This window comes from Suncus etruscus, chromosome 11, assembly GCF_024139225.1.
Source record: "Suncus etruscus isolate mSunEtr1 chromosome 11, mSunEtr1.pri.cur, whole genome shotgun sequence".
In the NCBI taxonomy this organism is placed as follows: domain Eukaryota; kingdom Metazoa; phylum Chordata; class Mammalia; order Eulipotyphla; family Soricidae; genus Suncus; species Suncus etruscus.
Genome location: NC_064858.1, coordinates 104,449,009 through 104,470,328, shown reverse-complemented (window position 1 = coordinate 104,470,328; position 21,320 = coordinate 104,449,009). Strand labels below are relative to the sequence as shown.

Genomic DNA, 21,320 nt, shown 5'->3' with positions numbered 1-21,320 from the left:
ATAAATATAGTTAATATAGGTTTGCACATTAAGATATTTCCTATTACTATTATAAAATTGCAATATTTAGAAGAAAATTAGATTTTTAATTTGTTAAGTTTGCCTTTTTTTGGTAGAGGAAGGTCCCATATGACCATGTTCAAGAGTTGTTCCTGTTTAGAGGCTACCTCATGCTATGGACTGTGGTGCTAGTAATATGTGTGCAAGGCAAGCATTTTATGACTGTCCTATCTCTCTGGTCCTGGGTGACATCTTTTATATTTAAATGACAAAGACAGTATACTATCCATTATTTATGAAAAGTGTTACTGTTTTTTGTATAGCATTTATAAATCCCAGAGAATTGCCATCAGGGACCTATTCATCAATTCTTATTTTCCTAATATCATTTAGGAAAAGAGATACAGTATCTATGGTGTCAAAAGAAAAACTCCCCAAACAGTCATGTTTTATCATGTCTGATTAGCTGCTGATAAACAGAAAAATTATTATTTAGATCACTGATTCTCAGTTAAGTGTCATATAAACTATTGTAGGCTCCAGTGTTCCAAAAGGGGTCAGAGGTGAAAATCATGCAAATAGGGAATGGGCGGGGTCAGCATTAGACTAAGAAGTAGGATGTTGGACTCTAGGGGAATCAGGTGGCAAACAGTGGGAAGGAAGTGTCATGAAACAAACCGAAAAACTGATTAAACAATTTTAGTAATAGCACCAGGAGTATTTGCATTCATTTTTATTCCAAAGCACTTCACACTTTTAATAACATGGTCTCATACTGCATTTTCTGAATGCTTCTTTGCATTTTCAAAAATAAGCCCATTTAGTTTATTATATAAAAACTCCTCAATTTTGAAATGACCTCATGAATGAAATGGACATAAATGGGAATGCAATTTTGATGTTTGAGAGAGAGAGTGTGTGTGTGTGTATTTATTCACCACTCAGTACCCACATGTTTATGACACTTTAAAATCTGGTTTTCTCTCATTTCCCTGTTAGTTCTGCTTCACTTGAAGAAACTAATTTTGGCTTTATTAGCTTATCCAATATGTCTTTTCCCTTTTTGGGGGGTTGGGGGCGCCATACCCATTGATGCTCAGGGATTACTCCTGGCTCTGCACTCAGAAATCGCTCCTGGCTTGGGGTGGGGGGGGACCATATGGGAAGCCAGGAGATTTAACCAAGGTCCATCCTAGGCTAGTGCTTGCAAGGCAGATGCCTTACCTCTAGTATCACCGCTCCGGCCCTGTCTTTTTCTTTTTATCTTCTTTGAACTCTGCAGAAATTGACATTGCTAATTCCTCTTCCATGATGTATTCAATTTCCTTTTAATCTCTGACACCGGCCTGCTTTTTGTCACCCAGACTGACAATCTATCCCCTTATGCAGCTCAGTTCATCATTTTCTTTCTGTCATCATGGGGTAAGTGATTGATATAAATAAATTCACTAGAACCAAGTTGAGCTTATGTTTAATGTGGCCATAGTCTTTGCCATTATCTTTTGTCATTTATATATTAAATACTAACTCATCACTATTGATTAAAATTATAAATAAAAATTCTTGCTGTCACAGGGTTATTTTCTAGCAACCAAGTGGAACATAAAATATTACAGGGATAAGGTAAGTGCTATTAGTAGAGATATGTATAGGAAACTAACATGGCAGTGCTTAACTTTGCCTCATATTTCAGGAACTTTTCCAAAAAGTAAATGATTTTTAAATGAATCTTGAATGCTAAATAGTTCTTTCCTGTCATACAAAGAAAGAATTATATTTTAGAGAAAAGAATTACATGTAGATAATGAGAGATTTAGAGTGCCTGATTTACCACTGAAGATGGGCATAAAATGTATAAATAAAGAAAATTTAAATCATCTTAAGGACATGTTCAGTAGACAGGGGCCATTACATTATTTTATGCAAATGAGTGATATAATCACATTTGTTCCATAATGTAGTGTTTATTTTTGGTAATTTATAAAAAGCTAATTAAAGACAACTAAAAAATGTTAATGATATTGAGAATTAAGAGAGAGAGATGCTACAAATATTTCAAATTGAAAATCTGTAGTAGTCAGTGATCCAATAATGTTGGAGAAAATTGCTGTGTAGGTACAAGAAAAGTTAATGGATTTAGAGATTTTGCCCTGCAGAGCAGGTAGGTCATTTGCCTTGCATGCAGCCAACCTGAGTTAGATCCCCAGCATCCCACATGTTTCCCTAAGCTTGCCAGGGACAATTTTTTTTTTTTTTGGTTTTTGGGCCACACCTGTTTGACGCTCAGGGGTTACTCCTGGCTATGTGCTCAGAAATCGCCCCTGGCTTGGGGGGACCATATGGGACGCCGGGGGATCGAACCGTGGTCCTTCCTTGGCTAGCGCTTGCAAGGCAGACACCTTACCTCCAGCGCCACCTACCCGGCCCCTCCAGGGACAATTTTTAAGTTCAGAACAAGGATTAACCCCAGAGCACTACTGGGTGTGGCCCAAAATCTAAATAAAAAAAAAGAACTTAGTAGATAGTTATCAGTTAGCTAGCAGATGGCAGATCATGGAAATTCTAAGACTCCAAAATAGCATCAGCTGATTCTTATATGAAATATCTCTCGGGGCTGAAGTGGTGGCACAAGTGGTAGGGCCTTTGCCTTGCATGTGTTAACCTAGGATTAGGACAAGCAGTTCAATTTCCTGGTGTCCCATATGGTCACCCCAGCCAAGAGCAATTTCTGAGTGCATAGCCTGAGTGTCACCAGGTTGACCCCCCCAAAAGAGAGAGAGAAATCTTTTATATATTTATCAGATCTTTTTATTTGTTTTCCTAGATATGTTTTGACTATATGACCACTTTGCTCCATTCCATATTATTTGCTATTTAACAAAGACTGAATAACATTGTTATTTTGGGGTCATTATATTTTAAAGTACAAAAAGGACTAACTATTAGAATGACAAATACATGGATGGACACAAAGTCATAGTAGATACCAGTATTTAAAAAGAATTTAGATATTTCTGATTATCTCAGAGTTCTGTAGATATCAAAAATTCCTTAAGTACGAGCATCTTATAAGTGGTCACATAATGAGCAAATATTTTTTTTTACCAATGTCAGTATCTAGTGAAGTATGTAATTGTATTAAATATCATTTTGGAGGCACTGCAACCTTATGTAGAATCATGTTATTTTTCTATTGGCTATATGTGGAAAATAGGGACATTTGTTTTCTTGAATGAATCATTTTTAATGAAAGTAAACATTACAAATATAAGCTGAAGAGCTGACTTAGAGAGCTGAATCTATGCTTTGCAAGGAGTCCTCAATTTAATCCTTGACCACCACCGCTTGATCCTTCTAGCACTGCCAGGAGCTATCCCAGTTACAAAGTTGGAAATTGAATAGTGGAGTTTCTGGAAACAACCAAGATGCCCTTCAACAGATAAATGGCTAAAGAAATGGTGGTATATAATACACAATGGAATATTATTGCAACCGTCGGGAGAGATGAAGTCATGAAATTTTCCTATACATGGATGAACATGGAAACTATTATGCTGTGTGAAATAAGTCACAGGGAGAGAAAGACACATAAAATAGTCTCACTAATCTATGGGTTTTAAGAAAATTAAAAGACATTATTGTAGCAATGCCCAGAGACAATAGAAATGAGGGTCGGAAGGACTGACTCACATTATGAAGCTCACCACAAAGAGTGGTGAATGTAGTTAGAGAAATAACTACACTAACAACTATCATGACAATGTTAATAAGTGAGAGAAGTAGAATGCCTGTCTGAATACAGGTGGAGGGGAGGAGGGAGATTGGGGACAATGGTGATGAGAATGTTGCATTGGTGAAGGGGTTTTCTTATGAGTGAAACCCAACTACAATCATGTTTGTAAATATTTTATAGAATAAAAAAAAGAGTATTGGCGTTGGAAATTTTGAGTATTGTTGGATGTGGCCCAATACAAAAAAAACCTTAAAAAGTAAAAGAAAAGGGCCGGGAGAGATAGCACAACAGTGTTTGCCTTGCAAGCAGCCGATTCAGGACCTAAGGTGGTTGGTTCAAATCCTGGTGCCCCATTTGGTCCCCCATGCCTGCCAGGAGCTATTTCTGAGCAGACAGCCAGGAGTAACCCCTGAGCACTGCCGGATGTGGCCCAAAAACAAAAACAAAAACAAAAAAAAAGTAAAAGAAAAAATAAAATGAGAAGAGGATTTTTAAACTTCTTTAATATCTGACTTAATATTAGATGACTAGATTTGTCTGTCTCATTGCAGGCATTATAGAAATGTAGAGGTTTTGACTAAATACAGTTTCAGTGAAATCAGAATATGACACAGAAAAACGTAGAGTGAGATATATTTGTATTATTTTGGATAGAGGCCAAAAATCTGGCATACTGTATTAATCAGAACTCTATAAATCCAAGTTGTCAAAAGCAGTATGTATGTATAACTCCTTGATTTGAGAGATATAAATGTTATATTGCTTTACATCTATCTCTCTATATAACATATTCTTAGCTGTATATTATTATTATTATTATCTATACCTACACATATACAGGCACATTTACATCCATATATGCAAATAGCTTGTATATGTAAATATAGACTAAATATATAGCATGCTGTTACAAATACATGCATGACTTTATAGCTAGTTATATGAAACTGAATATAGTAATCATTAAAAAAAAAGATTAGTTTCTAGTTGGATAGTGAAAAGAAAATCATACCAAATTTCTTTTAAGTGTTCAATACTAAGTTTGGGAATCTAATTTTACACATCAGAACTTAAACAAAGTAAAATTAGTTTTATAGCATCAGAAAAGGTCAAATAATTGTCAGCTCTGCATGGGACCAACAAACTGGGATCTAGTTATTGCCACTGGGCTAGCCCTAGAGAATAGATTTCCTAATGAAAAAGATTTTTTTTCTCTCTAGAGATCACAGTTCCGTGAACAACACCACAATCTTGTTAATTATAACAACACCATTATATGAGTGCACAAATAATTAAAACTCTTTTAAGGTTTAGGTATTATGAAAAAAAAGAAAAATGTAAATAGCCAGGGTGTAATTTTTATGGATTTGTAAAATCAACTAAATGATATTTTAGAAAGATCATCCAGGTTTAACTCTCTCTTTGGTCATTGCATTATTTTATTTACTTAAAATCAAGCATATAAGGCATGACTCAGATTTTATAAAAAAATTTAAACACTATACATTACAGAGTTATTTAAATCCCCCTTTAATAACACACCTAACTGATACCACATTATACCCAAAAGAAAAAAAAATCACTGCTAACAGTATAGGTTTCCTATTCTAATGGATCTGAAGTGGGCATAAAGAAAAAAAAGTGGCTACACTTCAGACATTTTTTTAGATTGATTTATTTCACATATTTCAATGGACATCAAAAATGTCTACCTCATTCTTTGTGTTGCTTTGCTACAGTGGACAAGTTTAGTATTAAAACAAATAAAATTTTATATACTAAATAAACATACATTCAAATGAAATACATTTAATTTCAGAACAGAAATAGAAAAAAGTACTTTTTGCTTTTTTTTCAGGTTTTATTCAAGTTTCTCTTTGAAAAAAAAGTCTATCTCTTTGAATCTCTTTGTGAACATGTGGATTAGAAACTCATTCTTAAATGAAAGTATGTGAGGACATCTATTATATCAGTGGCTCTGGGCAAAAGCAGCACAGAGCTCATTGTTAATCTGTTAATTGTTACATGTTGAAGTTGTTGGCACTTTTGAGTTAGTTATCCAGTTCAATTATATTTATTTAATCTGCATATGTGTGTGTGTGTGGGGGGTATTTGAGTCCTTGAAGTCCTAAGGGTTACTCCTGGCTCTGTGCTTAGGGGTCACTCCTGATGGACTCAGTACCATATACAGTGCTAGGTTCAAACTGGCATCAGCCACATGCAAAGCAAATGCATTACTTCCCATGTAAATCTCTTGTCATATTATATTAATGTTAACACTAATGAAGAAATAGGGAAATATTAACATTTAATCCGCACATTCCCCTCCCTCTTCTCCACACTTACTCTTCCTAGTATTCATATGTTCATATGTAGAGATACACTTGAATATTTGCATTGAGGCACAAGATTTAAGTTCCATAGACACTAATTGGGGGCGAGTGGGCAGTACTGGGACTCTATAGTGCTAAACATGAATACTTTGATTAAACTGAAAAGATGGCTACTAATTAAATCCATAAGACAATAATTTTACAGGGTATTTCCATTTTAATTTTGCTCAAGATGATACATAAATTATAGGAATTTAATCTACATGATGCATCTTGTCTGGATATGTAACATTTTAACTTATTTAACATGTATTTTAACATGTATCATTTAATTTCATTTAATACCTAGAGATATTATGGTTTTATCATAGGAGAAATTAAAGACTAATGTTAATGTAAATTCCTCCTTTTTTCTCTATATGCTTCACTATAAAAACAAGAGTTAAACTCGTCTCTGCATATAAATTTTATTTTTAAATTTAATATTCTTGTTTTATTCATCTATTTCTGTTATTCCTTTTTATGTCACTTTTATCTCAACTAACATTTTATATACTTAATTTTTTTACTTATTCTTTCATCAAGTTTTCCATTACTCTGTTCTTCTCTCTAGTCATATTAACAACTTGTGAATCAGAAAAACAAAATACAAAAGTGAAAATGATTTTATTCCAGACCTTAAGACAACAAAATAGAACCTTTCCCTATTTTTGTGCTTGGTCACTTAATGTATATAATTGGAGTAGATTGTGAGCTCCTCAAAATTATTGTGTTTTATTAACTGCTATAAAATTATAGAAGAGCATTAAATGTATATTTATTGCACAAATAACGAGTGAAAAATTAAAATTGAAAAATACTCTGGTTTCTGAATGGTAGCAAAGAGTAACGTATACAAGAAAACTGTCTTTGTTGTACAGAAATGAGCAGACAAGCTAGGATTGATTTGTATGAGCAGCTTTGGAAAGTTCCACTTATTTTGCTATAATATTTAAGTAGACCAGAATTTGAGTCTTCAATATTAGCTAAAAATGCTAATGGATGAAGTAGAAATATAAATTATAGTTTAATTCTATCTTATAGATAGAATTCTGCAGTAAAACTTTTAAAGCAATATAAGAGATTCATAAGGATGTGGTGGAGAGTGGGAATGTCCAGAGAGTATATAGGAACCCAATAGAAATTATATTTCAGGATGAATCAGAAACAAGACAGCTATAGGCTTGGGATATACCCAATTTTCTTCCAATAGTCATTTCTACTTGACTGACAACTCTCTGTTTCTGAATTATTTATTTATTTATAGTCATAAAACACCTTCATTACTAATAAACAAGGTACTTATTAATTTTGCTAAATTTAAAAGATTATCAGAGAACTAGGTATTAGTTCCATTTGAACAAAGATCTGCTCCAATTATGTACAGTGTATATGGGAAACTGGGACTCTGAATGTTTTAGCATAAACTTTTCAAGACCAAGTTTCCATACTGTTTCACTGGGCTGATAATTTGTTTTAAAATAGATTTTTTCTTATTGTTGTTGATTTTTATTTTATTGATTTATTCTTTTGGATAAATCTTTACCTCAAATTGGTACAGTATATATATGGTAATTTAGTTCAAAGTGGTTTTTTGTTTGTTTGTTTTGTTTGTTTGTTTTTCACTTTTATGCCTCATGACAGTGAAGCTTTCCAGAGATAGAAAATTAATTTTAGGAAATTCCAATTTTCAATTAGTGTGGATTATGTTTATATAAGATGTTATATAAAAATGAAAATTTCTAGTATTATAAGCCATATTTGTAGTTAAAATCTGTATCCCTTAAATTAATTTTGGTGTTATTTATGTATCCTTTCCACAGATATATTTTCTTATACTACAGTGTCAAGAAATGCTTTTACAATATAAACCATAAAACATTTAATTCTGAAGCTGAAAGCTGAATTTGAATCATATTACCTGTGCAGCTCTCATTGTTACCTACTTACTTATTTTTGCATGCCTCATGAACATTTAAAATACTCTTCTAATTTTTTTCATCCATAGAAATTAAGGCTTTCAGAGCTGAATCATGTATATTATGGTTTAGATCCTTTTTTTCTTTTTCTTGCAGTTCATTGCTTTCGCTTCTTTATTCTTCATCCTGGTTTCAATCACAACCTTTTGCCTGGAGACACACGAAGCTTTCAATATTGTTAAGAACAAGACAGAACCTGTTATCAATGGCACAAGTGTTCTGCAGTATGAAATTGAAACGGATCCTGCCTTGACATACGTAGAAGGAGTATGCGTGGTATGGTTTACTTTTGAATTTTTAGTCCGTATTGTTTTTTCCCCAAATAAAATTGAATTCGTCAAAAATCTTCTGAATATTATTGACTTTGTGGCCATCCTACCCTTCTACTTAGAGGTGGGACTTAGTGGGCTGTCGTCCAAAGCTGCCAAAGATGTTCTTGGATTCCTCAGGGTGGTGAGGTTTGTGAGGATACTGAGAATCTTCAAGCTTACCCGGCATTTTGTAGGATTGAGGGTCCTTGGACACACTCTTCGAGCTAGTACTAATGAATTTTTGTTGCTGATCATTTTCCTGGCTCTAGGAGTTTTGATATTTGCTACCATGATCTACTATGCCGAGCGAGTAGGAGCTCAACCTAACGACCCTTCAGCTAGTGAACACACACAATTTAAGAACATTCCTATTGGGTTTTGGTGGGCTGTGGTGACCATGACTACCTTGGGTTATGGGGATATGTACCCCCAAACTTGGTCAGGAATGTTGGTGGGAGCCCTGTGTGCTCTGGCTGGCGTGTTGACAATCGCCATGCCAGTGCCTGTCATTGTGAACAATTTTGGAATGTACTACTCCTTGGCAATGGCGAAGCAGAAACTTCCAAGAAAAAGAAAGAAGCATATTCCTCCTGCACCTCAGGCAAGCTCACCTCCTTTTGGCAAGACAGAATTAAATATGGCCTGCAATAGCACACAGAGTGACACGTGTCTGGGTAAAGAGAATCGACTTCTGGAACATAGCAGATCAGGTAAGGTACTATTTCAAATGCATGCCACCCTAGACTTTATAGACCAGTGTGCTCCTTAGGTAGAAAGCAACCTTTCTCATTTCTGAAAATGTCCATGAATTTTGGTTGACTTTTCCACAACCAGGTCTGTGTCAGGCTTGGAGATAGCTAGATTGTAGCTTTTATCAATAAACTCTAAGTAGATGTGTTGCATAGCTGGTCTGTAGAGTTTTTTTTCTTTCGGTTTTAGTGGGAATGCCCTTTGCTGATGATGCCAATATTTTCTTTTGCTTGTTCGTTGCCTGTGTGCCGATGTATACTTGTTTCTTTGCACGCTGTGATGGTATGGTATTGGCCATTGTTCATCTTTCGTCCTCAAAATGTTGATCTCTTTCTTTGGGCTTGGTGTGTTTGTCTCAGTTTTATCATTGCCACTTGGAGCTATGCACCTCAATCTAATTCACAAGAAGCAGTTGTTTAAGAAGAACAGCTGTTACATTGCAAAGGCCTAAGCACGATAAAGTTATAGGGAAGCTACTTTCAGTAATGAAGGTCATCCTAAGCAATATTTGGAGGATTGATTAGATTCTCTTTATTGTTATTTGGGTAGTGCGTTTCACTGTAGTCCCTTATAAGCATATACTCAATTTATTATTGTTCAGTAGATATATTTCCACTTTGGTTAACCAATGCCAACATTGAATTACTCTTCTGTTTGTTGTTTTAATTGTTTTACCTACCGAGTTTGTTCTTTCCCCAAACTGAATTTTAGATAATTTATTCCTTGAGATTAACTGAATCCCTAGACTTTTCATTTCCATGAATAATCTAGACAGAGATTTTAAGTATATTTACTTGTTGGAATTTTATTTTATTGCCTGTGAATTCTGTCTAGATATCTGCCAAAAGGCAAAAATATTTTTATGAGATTAAAGGTTTCTTTTGTTGTATATCTCTCACAAGCTGATTCTAAGAGTACTTGTCCTTTGAAGGGTGTGAGGAAAGATGACTTTTCAGGCTGGGTAAACATTGTTATGACAAATTAGTATCTAGGCCAAAATCTCATGGAGAAATTTTTTGCAAAAATATAGGATCAAATAGACTGTTGTCTCAAGGGTATTTGTAAAAGTTTATCTTGTTCTATTTTTAAATTAAATATTTTGTCACTTCCAAATAGAGAACTTAGACTTAAAATATGTGAGCTTTATTATTCATTTTTAAGTTATTTTTGAAAAAATTGCTTTCAGAGAATAATAAAAACAACTGTTCAAGAAATGCAAATATGGGACTAGAACTATAGTACAGCTCTTTCTGTACTTGCCTTAAATGTAGCTAACCCAAGTTTGATCCCAGACACCATTATGATCCACTGAGGGCACCAGAAGTGATCCCTGAACCAGGTGTAAATCCTGAGCACCACCAAAGGTGACCCAAAACCAAGCAAAACAAAAGAAGTACAAAGATGAATATGTAATTAGAAAAATTTCTTTCAATAGATTTAAAGACCAATTTTAAAGACCTGTATCTGCCATAAATAACAAATTAAGATAACAGGGCAAAGTATCAATTGAGTTACACCCACATTTATTTTATGAAAAATCAATTTCTCAAAATAAGTCACAAAATGAGAATTTAAATTCCCCAGGAAATATTTTCATTGTGCCCTTGCCAATACTTTTCCTTTTACCATTTTGCTTCATGTAATTGTTTTTAATGAGTGATGACAGTTCTTTTTCTTATCATGATGTGATTATTATGTTTTGTATATTGAGTGATTGTACTATGGGCATATGGTGTAAACTCTTTGTACTGTCTCATTTCCTCATCCATCACTGTCTGTCAATGGGCATGGTGCTGAGACCAGTGTTATCAGGTGAAGACAGTACAGGAAGTGAGCCGCCATTATCACCCCCAGAGAGGCTCCCCATCAGACGGTCTAGTACCAGAGACAAAAACAGAAGAGGGGAAACATGTTTTCTACTGACGACAGGTGATTACACGTGTGCTTCTGACGGAGGCATCAGGAAAGGTAGGCCTGCATTTAAACAGAACCTATGAAACAACTTAGCCATGAAATGCTGCGTATATATATGAAGTGTTGCTAATGCTCTTTCATTTTCTTTGACTGTATTTAGTGTTCTTTCCCCTCCTTGACACATCTTTCATTTTAAACACCTATTAATACATAATACATAGCCTCCTTAATTTGTGTGTTATAAAACATTTCACCCTTCTATATCTCTCTGTTTTGTCATCTGTCTATGGGTAGATTTTTAATAATGTTTAAAAATATTGTCACTTATACCATTGTTCTAATATAATGTATTTTGTGTTATTTTAAAGTTATTATCTGGACAACTAATAGCACTTGTTAATTATCTCTATGATGTATTTATTAAGTAGTTATTTTACAATGACAAAAATTTTATTCAAATAAACTGTTGTAAAGATTATTTATATATTTATTACCCAATTAGGGGTTAGTTTTTTCCCAATATTTTTGTGTAAGTTAACAAAGTTACAGTTCCATTAGTCATAGAGAATAGTATATCCAATTACTTTTGTACATACTAATTTTTTTCAGACTAATAATAATATTAATTTATTACTCTTTTCAGTCTATACTGAATATTGCCTGGCCCATTGAAGACACATAAATATTTGTCGAATGAATACATTTTGTTGGCTGAGAAATATAAAGAATACTAGAGATCCACTCCACCACATGATTCTGTTTTCATTGGTTTTGCCTCTTTATTTTTTCCCTAAATGCTGTTTTATTTACTTATCTTTCCTTTAGAGTAAGTTTTACCAATTTTAGGACAATTGGACCGTTTTCCTTTACTTTAACAAATTATTTTGTGAACTGACTCACGTATATCAAAGGGCTAGTTCGCTCTTTGACTACCTCCATTTTTATATCTCCAGTTGTTTCATTACTACAATTATATCTCTGTGCTTATTGAAAAATATTGGAAGGTCTATTCCTCATGCATGAATACATTTAAATGAAAAGACACCGCAAGACTTTTATGTTAGCCTTTGCAAAAATATTGTGCTTCTTTGCTCTTCATTGCAATTTCTCTCTAGTGAATACTTTTATCTTGTTAAGTCTACAATATTTCTTTTGTTTCTTTAAAATATCTCATTGTTCATGATATACTTCTCTTTCATATGCTCTGAACATTTTTTATTGTCCTCTCTTCTCGTGTCTTTGAGTATCAAAGAAGAGTATTAAGATCTTCTTTTGTCTCTGCAAGGTGTTGTGCTATTTTAAATGCTCCTTCATTCTGATTACTTCCATTTTCTGCATCTATGCTGTACAACAAAATGTAGTTCAATGATCTTAATAGGTTTTTTGTTAGCTACTTTAAATTTAAGCATTATATTAGAATTGTTTTTGAATATTATATGAACATAGTTGACCTTATATTATAGTATTTAAACAAAGTTTAGTATAAACATTAAATATCTAACTAATGGCATCTTCTAGAGCAGTGGTCCTCAAACTATGGCCTGCGGGCCACATATTGTATTTGTATCTGTTTTGTTTCTTCATTGCAAAATAAGATCTATGCAGTGTGCATAAGAATTCGTTCATAAGTTTTGTTTTTACTAGAGTCAGACCCTCCAATTGTCTGAGGGACAGTGAACTGGCCCCCTGTTTAAAAAGTTTGAGGACCCCTGTTAGAGTTATATATTTTTGTAAATTATATATGCATGTATATATGTTTATATGTAGAATGTGGTTGGCTATAACATTTTTGAGCATCATTTCACAAAGTATCATATGAAATACATAAAGATTACATGTTTCAGGCATTATCTAGTCCCATTTTCTTCCATGTTAGGCAATAGTTTGAATTTTAAACTGTAGAGATCACAGATGGAAAAAGAATATGCAAATTAGAAAGTACTATGTAAATATATAGTTTTATTTTAAAATCACACTCAATGAGCAAAGCAATTAATAAGATACTTAGCTTGTATGAAAAAGTTGTACATTCATTCTTTCACAAATATGACTCATTTATCAATAAGAGTATATTGGAAAATTTATAATCCTTTTATTCTGTCATTCCTCATTATAATTAACTTCTTTTTCATTCTTAATTCTTTTTCAGCTTTGCTCTTTTTGTTTCTCTTAGATCTGGTAACATTTCTGGCTAACTTCACTTAATCTTCTTTTGTGTTATCTTGTCATGTCTTTCAGGAATTCATCATTTCTTCCCCTCTTTCATTTAATATAGATTATAGATTTCTACTATATTCATTTATTCACTATGTGAATGCTTCTTTTATCTTTCAAGTTGTCTACTAATTTGATTGTAGAATTCTGTAAATTCTCCCCTATGTAGATGAAAATAAATGACTTACCTTTGAATTATTTTTTATCAAATATATTGGTAACTATAATAAGAATTACACCAATCTCATTATACCTATGTAATTGGAAAACAATAGAAAAACTTATCAATTTCATAATGGTGTAAACTTTTAATGAAGAAACTCATATTCATATTTTTGCAGAAGATTTTCGGAAAATATAATGTAAAGTATCCACTAGTTATACCTGGATAGGTTATTTTAACATTGCTTCAAGTAAATATTGTTAAGAACACTATAAAATGTAGATCATATATAGAAATTAGTAAAAACCAGTTTCAATTTTATTTAATCTCAGGAACTATGTTTTCAGTCATTCTACTCAATAAAAGCAAGATAAGGAAATTTTAAACTTCTTTTCTATTGAAAGTGGATGTAAGAGTAAAAAAAGTAAATTTATGAGTAACATAATTTTACTAATTCAACAATAGCTCCTAAATATCAAGCATTTTAAAATGAGAAATGAAATTAATTTCATTAAAAATAAAATTTTATACATATTGAATTGATAGTCATTAAAATTCTGATTCAATAATAGTCAAACATGAATAATGGTAATTGATTTACATATAACTAGAGATAATGCTACAAAACCATGGGCCATATGTTTGCCTTTCTGGAGACCCTATTTAGAGCTTGGAGATTGTGGAGAGATGTACATTGTTAGAAGAATTGTTAATAGTTATTAAGAGCCCATAAACGGCTCGTGCATAGTCAAACAAATGGCTTTGAATTTCAATCATTTCAGAATCTAGTTTACTTTTTTATTTTGTATAGTCAATTAGAAGAAATCATTGTTTTCAAAAGTTCTGCAAGTTGCATTTCCAATCAGTTTACAGGATCAGTGTAACAACGAATCCTCTAGCTCTATAATGATAGCACTGTATTGCTGAATTAAATGTAATTAAGACTTATTGAAGATATCGTCCCAATAACTCATCACTAATAAGAGAAGACTAAAACTCACCCAACTCTTAAGTTTTAAGGTCAGAGAACTAACAAAACACATTGAGAGATCATCTTCTTATTAGCAGAGATTATGTGTTCGAGGAGTTTAATACAGAGAGTGGCAGGAATGTCCACTTCAAAGTCTAAAAGAAGACATCTGGGTGCTGAAAGTTTATGTGGGAGGTTTATTAGGTAGGGTTTCTGTACAGTCCTAACTTATCCAGTAATAGAATTACTATTGCACTTCATGTCTATATCTTTCCATAGTGAACATAAATCAAACCATGACTAAGTTTCTTAAACTTTTTTTCCAGTGAAAGGAGGAATAAGAGTGATTATGACTTCTTCCCATGAAATTCAAAAAATATATCAAACTAGGAAGGAAGGAAGGAGAACTAGCTTGAAGGGACATAGTACCACCAAAGGTTTCTTTTCTTTTTTTATCTAGTTCAAGCCCGTTGAGGGTTGAATGGGTGAGAGGATGTGCTAAAATTCTGAGACAGAATTTTTCTGGAATTGTATCTATTTGCTCAGTTGAACAACATAGAATTTTATTGTCCTGCTATACAACATTTATTTAAAAAAACAGAGTTGTCAGAATAGCATTTTATTACATTTATTACATTTTAAAGTATACTTACTTTTTTTTCAAACAAAACTGTACTGTTTTTAGATATTTCACTTCTAACTTTATATGAGACACTCCTCCCACATTTAATTACTTCTAATTTTTTTCTAGTAAAAATAAATACTACAATTTATAACTGCCTCCAGGAAATAACCTTAATAGGTAGGCTTAGACTGAGTTTTGTTAAGGGAAACCATTAGGGTAGATTTATGTCAGATGATTTTTTTATTATATAAGTCTATAACTCATGTTATAAAATAAAATAGACTGCAAGGTAATAGAAAACCAAATATATAAACAAATTTTAAAAAATACAGGCAGGGGAGAGCCATCTAAAATGATCATGCAATCAAATTCAGGCTTAATTTTATCAAAATTCTGACTCAATATATTTCATTCATTTTTTTTTTATCTTTTATTTTAGTTCGGGATTTAGAAATAGACTTTCACTCTGCAAAAAACTAAATAATGGCATTATTTTATAATGCCATTATTTGAGATCCATCCTTTTAACTCTACAAAGCTGTCAGATTAAGTAAGGTAAGGGAAATAAGTTCTTAAAGTTAAGAATGCTTAGGGATAAGAAAGAGCACTTGCCTTCAATACAGCTGTACTGGGATCAATCCCCCAGAATCCTATATATTCTAATCCCTGAGCAAAAAGCCAGTAGTAAGGCCTCAGCATAGTCAGGTGTAACCCAAAAAATAACAAAACGAACAAAAAATTCATCATGCTTTAATAGTTTGGTAAATAAAAAGTCAAAAGACTGAAATTAGCCCATTACTTTTATTTATGAATTTATTCTGAATTTTAAACACATTAGCCAGTTTATATCTTACTTAAGTTGCTTTGCTTAGATTTTAAAGAGTTCTGTTAGAACATAAACCAAAGTTATATTCATATAGATGATAATCTAGGAAAACATAGAATTGGAATTATTTTAAATTATTCACACTGTAATTCATGGTAAATGATTTGCTCTTTTGGAAATGATAGCGATAGCAAACATTTTTTAGTTATAGATTATTTTAATATTGAATCCTTTGTAAAGAAATTATTTTTTAGTGAAAAGAATACTATTTTTTGCTTACCCCTGCATGATATTGTTTGTATCTCGTTTCTGGTGGAATTCAACTGATATCTGTGCATTTTTTCATAAAAGGATATGAGAAATCCAGAAGCTTAAACAACATAGCGGGCTTGGCAGGCAATGCTCTGAGGCTCTCGCCAGTCACATCACCCTACAACTCTCCTTGTCCTCTGAGGCGCTCTCGATCTCCCATCCCATCTATCTTGTAAATCAAATTGCATCAGTCAGCCAAATTGTATTAACTCAAGTACTGTTTACCCCATCTCGAAAATAATTAAATGTAGAGTTACTCCAATCTCCAATCATACAGTATAAATCCTGCATGAAACCAACCACTATCTGAAGTCAAAAATGCCATTTGGGGGAGCTAATGAATCTTTTCCCGACTTTAAAGATGATCTTAATTAGTCCTACTACTTCTCCATTTTAATTATCCTGATCCTCTCTTGCAATAAAATGATAGATAGTCTCAGATAATGCCCAATACAAGAATACATACATCTATCTTCAGGGAGACATATTTAAAATGGCGTGCTTCTAAATGACAAGCACTTCATTGGATTGCTATTATTTGGGGGCTTTCTTAAATTTCATTTTTAAAATGAATTTCTAATACATTATGAAGATGTCTGGGAACCTTTCTTGATCGCACACAAGACTTTGGTCAGCTGATTAGCATGGACCATCTTGTTTCTGTCATCTGAAAGCAATGTCTCAGACTTCGGGGACCAAGGATGGCTCAGGATACATGTACATGCCTCAATCCATCCTGCTGATATGAAAGTATTGGTTTACTTTTCTGCATGTTGAATGGTGGGGAAGGGAGGGCAACTTTCTCTTTAACCATTTTTTTCTTTACTCTTAAAGTGAGATATTTGTTTTAAATAATTGACTTTCTTAATTGATTTACTTCGATTGAAACGTACTGTATTAGTGTTCTGAATGTCTCTGGTTGTTTGCACACAGATAACTGCAAAGAGGTTGTCATTACTGGCTACACGCAAGCTGAGGCCAGAGCTCTTACTTAATGGCTTGGGGAAGGCACAAAACACGAGAGAAAGGTAACTGCCAGCCAGGCGTGCAATGTGTAGCCAGGAATTGCTGCTTGGTACTAAAGTCATTTTTTTTTAAACCCCAGAATTTGTCATCATTTTTAGAGGCAGAATGCCAAGTTTCACCCAAAGCTCTCGTGTCTTTTTAGCCCTTTCTTTTATGTGAATTTTTTTAATTTTATTGTTTTCTTCTATTTCTTACTCTTGGTACAAATATCAAGGCGCGTTGGTGTTTGTGGGAGGCTTTCTTGATCAGCCTTAAATTTATGACTCATAGTAATTATTCAATTTTCAGGCAGTGTTTAATCAGGTGCTGTGTCCTCTATGTTGTTCCATGTGTCTGTCTTAGCTCCCTGTCTTAACTGTTGATTGCCATCTGTCTCCATGAAGCACAGAAATACCTTAAGAAGATGTTCATGGGTTTTGTACTAGGTCTTCTCCCCTAGTTCTGCCTTCTTTGCTATTGGGAACAGCCTCTCTGCTTTATATACAAATTAACAATGCCCTGTAGACGTCCTAAGTGGTACTGTGAACCTTTGTGATAAGCAGGATTTAGGCAGCAATATTACCAGTGAATTTGGTAATCTGATGCCTTGCCAGTTCTGCGACCTAGAAACCAGCATTCATCATTCCTGCCCAACAAAACCCCTAGGGAGTCACGTTCAGTCCAGTGGAAGAAATTCTGTTTGCACATCCGTATGAATGCAATAGCAATAGCGTATCTGCTAGATTGGGCATGTGAAGAAAGAGAACATGCCGTAATATGAATTGAATGATCGTTTTTTTTTTTCTAAGGCATTCAGGATCCTTGAGATTGTCGATTGATTCCTAATTCTCATGTTTACTCCTTGTTAGGAAGACAATTGTCACTTTTACTATTGGCCACGTAATATGTACTAGTCTGTATCTCCAACCCCTCGTGCATGATCTGCATGTCAGATATCTTGAAGAACACTGTATTTACCCAGACGTACATATTGGGTACCTAGAGATTCAGTGATGTGTTGATAACTGTACACATAGAAAGTAATGATATCATAACCGCTTTATTGTAAAGGAATTAATATACTGTCTGGTGCTGATATTATTGACTGCAGTGTTATACAGAATTTATCATGGATTTTTGACTGCTGGAAAGGGGACAGTGGAATTTAGACATGCCAAAGACTGTACTGGAAACAGACTTCTGCTGCTGAACGTGCCCTTCTGTGACCAGGTTGCACTTGGAAGAGGCTCTCTCTCAACTTCATGAGTTATTTCAAGTTTATAGAGGAACTGGGACTGAAACGCACTTGGGGCTTGAGCCATCTGCCTGTGTAATGTCCACGAAACAATGTACATACCAACATGAATATGCATGGGTCAACAGCTTTGACTGTTTCACATCAGAGGAAGCCAGATTCATGATCCACATCTCTGAAGCTTCAAATAAAGGCCCGTCCTTCTGCGAATTACTCCTTTTCGGGCCTGCAGTAGATTGTGCTGTGTATCTTACAAGGCAGTAATATTGATGTAGTTTAGGTCTGTCTTAATTTCTCTATTCCGCTGTTGGTTAAATTCATGAGCATTGATTGTATAATTTCCTTATCAACTCACTTAAATAATCAGCTTGTCATCTTATGCTGTGAATTTTTCAGTGCCTATTTGTCAGAATTACGTGTTTTTAGATTCATATTTGTTTAATTCTGGAAGTCTTTATGGCAAAATATAACCATCTCCTCATTATTCATAGTTTAAATCTTTTGTCATTGTTACCTCAACTATAAATATTACAAAAATTCTGGCAATGAGAGTATTTTTTTATTAAATGATTAAGGAGAAATGTCCGTATATAGTAGAGTAATAAAATTATATCTTAAAAATGTATATTTTGCATAAAAATATATTCTTTAACAACATTTTGTGAGTTTTGTGGCAAATGAAACATGTACTTGTCTACTGTTGTAGTTGAAATTGTATAGGAAATCGTCATTTTTGCTTAGCCAATATTTCTAGAATCTATTAGTTCCCCTGGAATTCTGAATATAATATATAATCTAACATGAACTCCTGTATTGTGGACCTTTTGTGAGCATTTCAAGTTGCATGCACCACCTTCAGATTAATGATGAAAATGTAACAACTGAATTAAAGAATAAAAGGCAAATGATCTGGGGATAAACTTGAATCCTAACTGATTAAATTATTCAGACTCCTTCCTTGGCTCTTCTGTTTGTTTTTGAGTTTTCATTATTTTTATGTTTCCTGTTCCAAAACCAGATAATCATAAACAACAAAGAATTTGGGATGAAATAATTTATAAATATACATAGTTATCATTTTCATTCAACTATTAGGCAGAAAACCAGTATTTCCTCATCTAAATGCTTTGCCTTGCCTACATTTTTCTCATAATTCTGATGGAAACATTATGTATTATTTTAGTCTCTAATATTTACATGGCATTATGATTAGTATGGAATTTCTACTTACATTTTCTAAGTTAATTACCATAGCAGTGTTGGAGGACATTTTTTATTACAACTTTTTGAGTGTTATTGCATTTTTTTTGTAATAATCTACTTTGCTTTTTATGGATTAAGTGTTTCCTGAGACTTTTGTTGTAAAAACTTTAGAGTATAGACATCGCTATCATGCATTTAAGTAACTGTTCTTTGTTCAGCAACAAAACAACTTGGCTTGGAATAGACTTTTCCTTGAAATGATCTGATTATGAGTGAATATACCTTAAATATAGTACATAAAAACATAAAAATTGCAAAATGCATTAAAAGTAAAGCAAGGTTAGGTAATTCAATATTTATCAATGATATATCAACAGAAGTTTTTTCACTTTTCCTTGGTTAAAAGAGTTTATTGTTGTTTATTAAAGAACAGTAAGTAAGAAACTATAAGAATAGAACTTAGAAAAGCACTATGCTCATATATAATTACTATATGACTGATAAAATATTTTAAACAATAGTGTAAGGATGTTAGATTTACTATATAAACAAAAAGTTGTATAAAGAAGAAATAATGAATTTTAATACATGATAATAGCCTGCATTTTTTTTTTCTTTTTGGGCCACACACGGTGACGCTCAGGGGTTTCTCCTGGCTATGTGCTCAGAAGTCGCTCCTGGCTTGGGGGACCATATGGGACGCCGGGGGATAGAACCTCAGTCTGTTCTGAGCTAGTGCTGGCAAGGCAGGCACTTTATCTCTAGCGCCACCGCACCGGCCCCTAAAGCATATGTTGTCAGGAGTGGATTTGAACCCACGCCTTCAAAGGAGACTGCGACCTGAATGCAGCGCCTTAGACCGCTCGGCCATCCTGACCCGTTGCAAATTTTGATTAAAATCGAAATTCAATAGTCATGAATGAAAGTGAAGATATTCACTGTTCTTCGAATAAATCACAAGATACATTAATAGAATAGCAGTAATGAACTTCAGGGACAATAAGCAGGTTTTAAGGCTCTATTACAAAGCAGGGACCCTGGAGGATTTTTAACATACTAGAAGACATTTGGAATTAAATTAACCCAGTAAAAATTTTTTATTAAGCTCTACCAGTGCCATATATATATGTATATATATATATGAAATATTAACTCCTTATCAGATGGGTATTGGATAAAGTTTTTTTCATTCATAGGCAGTCTTTTTATACTGGTCACCATTTTCTTTGAGGTGCCAAATGTGGTCCCATTTGTTCATCTTGCTTCTACTTGTTTGGTCTGTGGTATTTCATCCTTGCATATGCCTTTAACTTTGCTGTCATGGAGAGTTCTTCCTATGATTTCCTCTATGTACCTTATAGTTTTAGGTCTGGGATATCAAGGTTTTTAATCCTTTTTGTTTTTTATTTTTGGGCCATACCTGGTGACTCTTAAGGGTTATTCCTGACTATGTGCTCAGAAATCGCTTCTGGCTTAGAGGACCATATGGGATGCATGGGGATTGAACCATGGTCTGTCCTAGGGCAGCCGCATGCAAGGCAGATGCCTACCACTCGTGCCACCACTCTGCTCCAGGTTTTTAAGCCATTTTAATTAGACTTTTGTTCACAGCATTAGAGGTTTGAGTTCACTTGTTTTTTTTATGTAGCTGGTTTATTTTCTTAACTCCACTTGTTGAAGAGGCTTTT

General features: G+C 33.6%; 1 protein-coding gene across 6 annotated transcripts in view; it reads left to right on the top strand.

Moving 5' to 3' along the window:
• The window catches only part of KCNC2 (potassium voltage-gated channel subfamily C member 2), a 206,045-nt gene extending 186,696 nt beyond the window's left edge, over positions 1-19,349 (top strand). For 2 of the 6 annotated variants that reach the window (XM_049783206.1, XM_049783207.1), the window contains exons 3-5: positions 8,181-9,105; positions 10,949-11,113; positions 18,286-19,349. In XM_049783206.1, coding sequence (XP_049639163.1) covers positions 8,181-9,105; positions 10,949-11,113; positions 18,286-18,440 — 1,245 coding nt within the window. In that variant the 3' untranslated portion in view covers positions 18,441-19,349. Of the gene's footprint in view, positions 1-8,180; positions 9,106-10,948; positions 11,114-11,702; positions 11,867-16,208; positions 16,399-17,102; positions 17,188-18,285 lie in introns of those variants that run through there. The other 4 variants (XM_049783209.1, XM_049783210.1, XM_049783208.1 and 1 more) reach the window with 4 other exon arrangements.
• Positions 19,350-21,320: the final 1,971 nt, after the last annotated feature.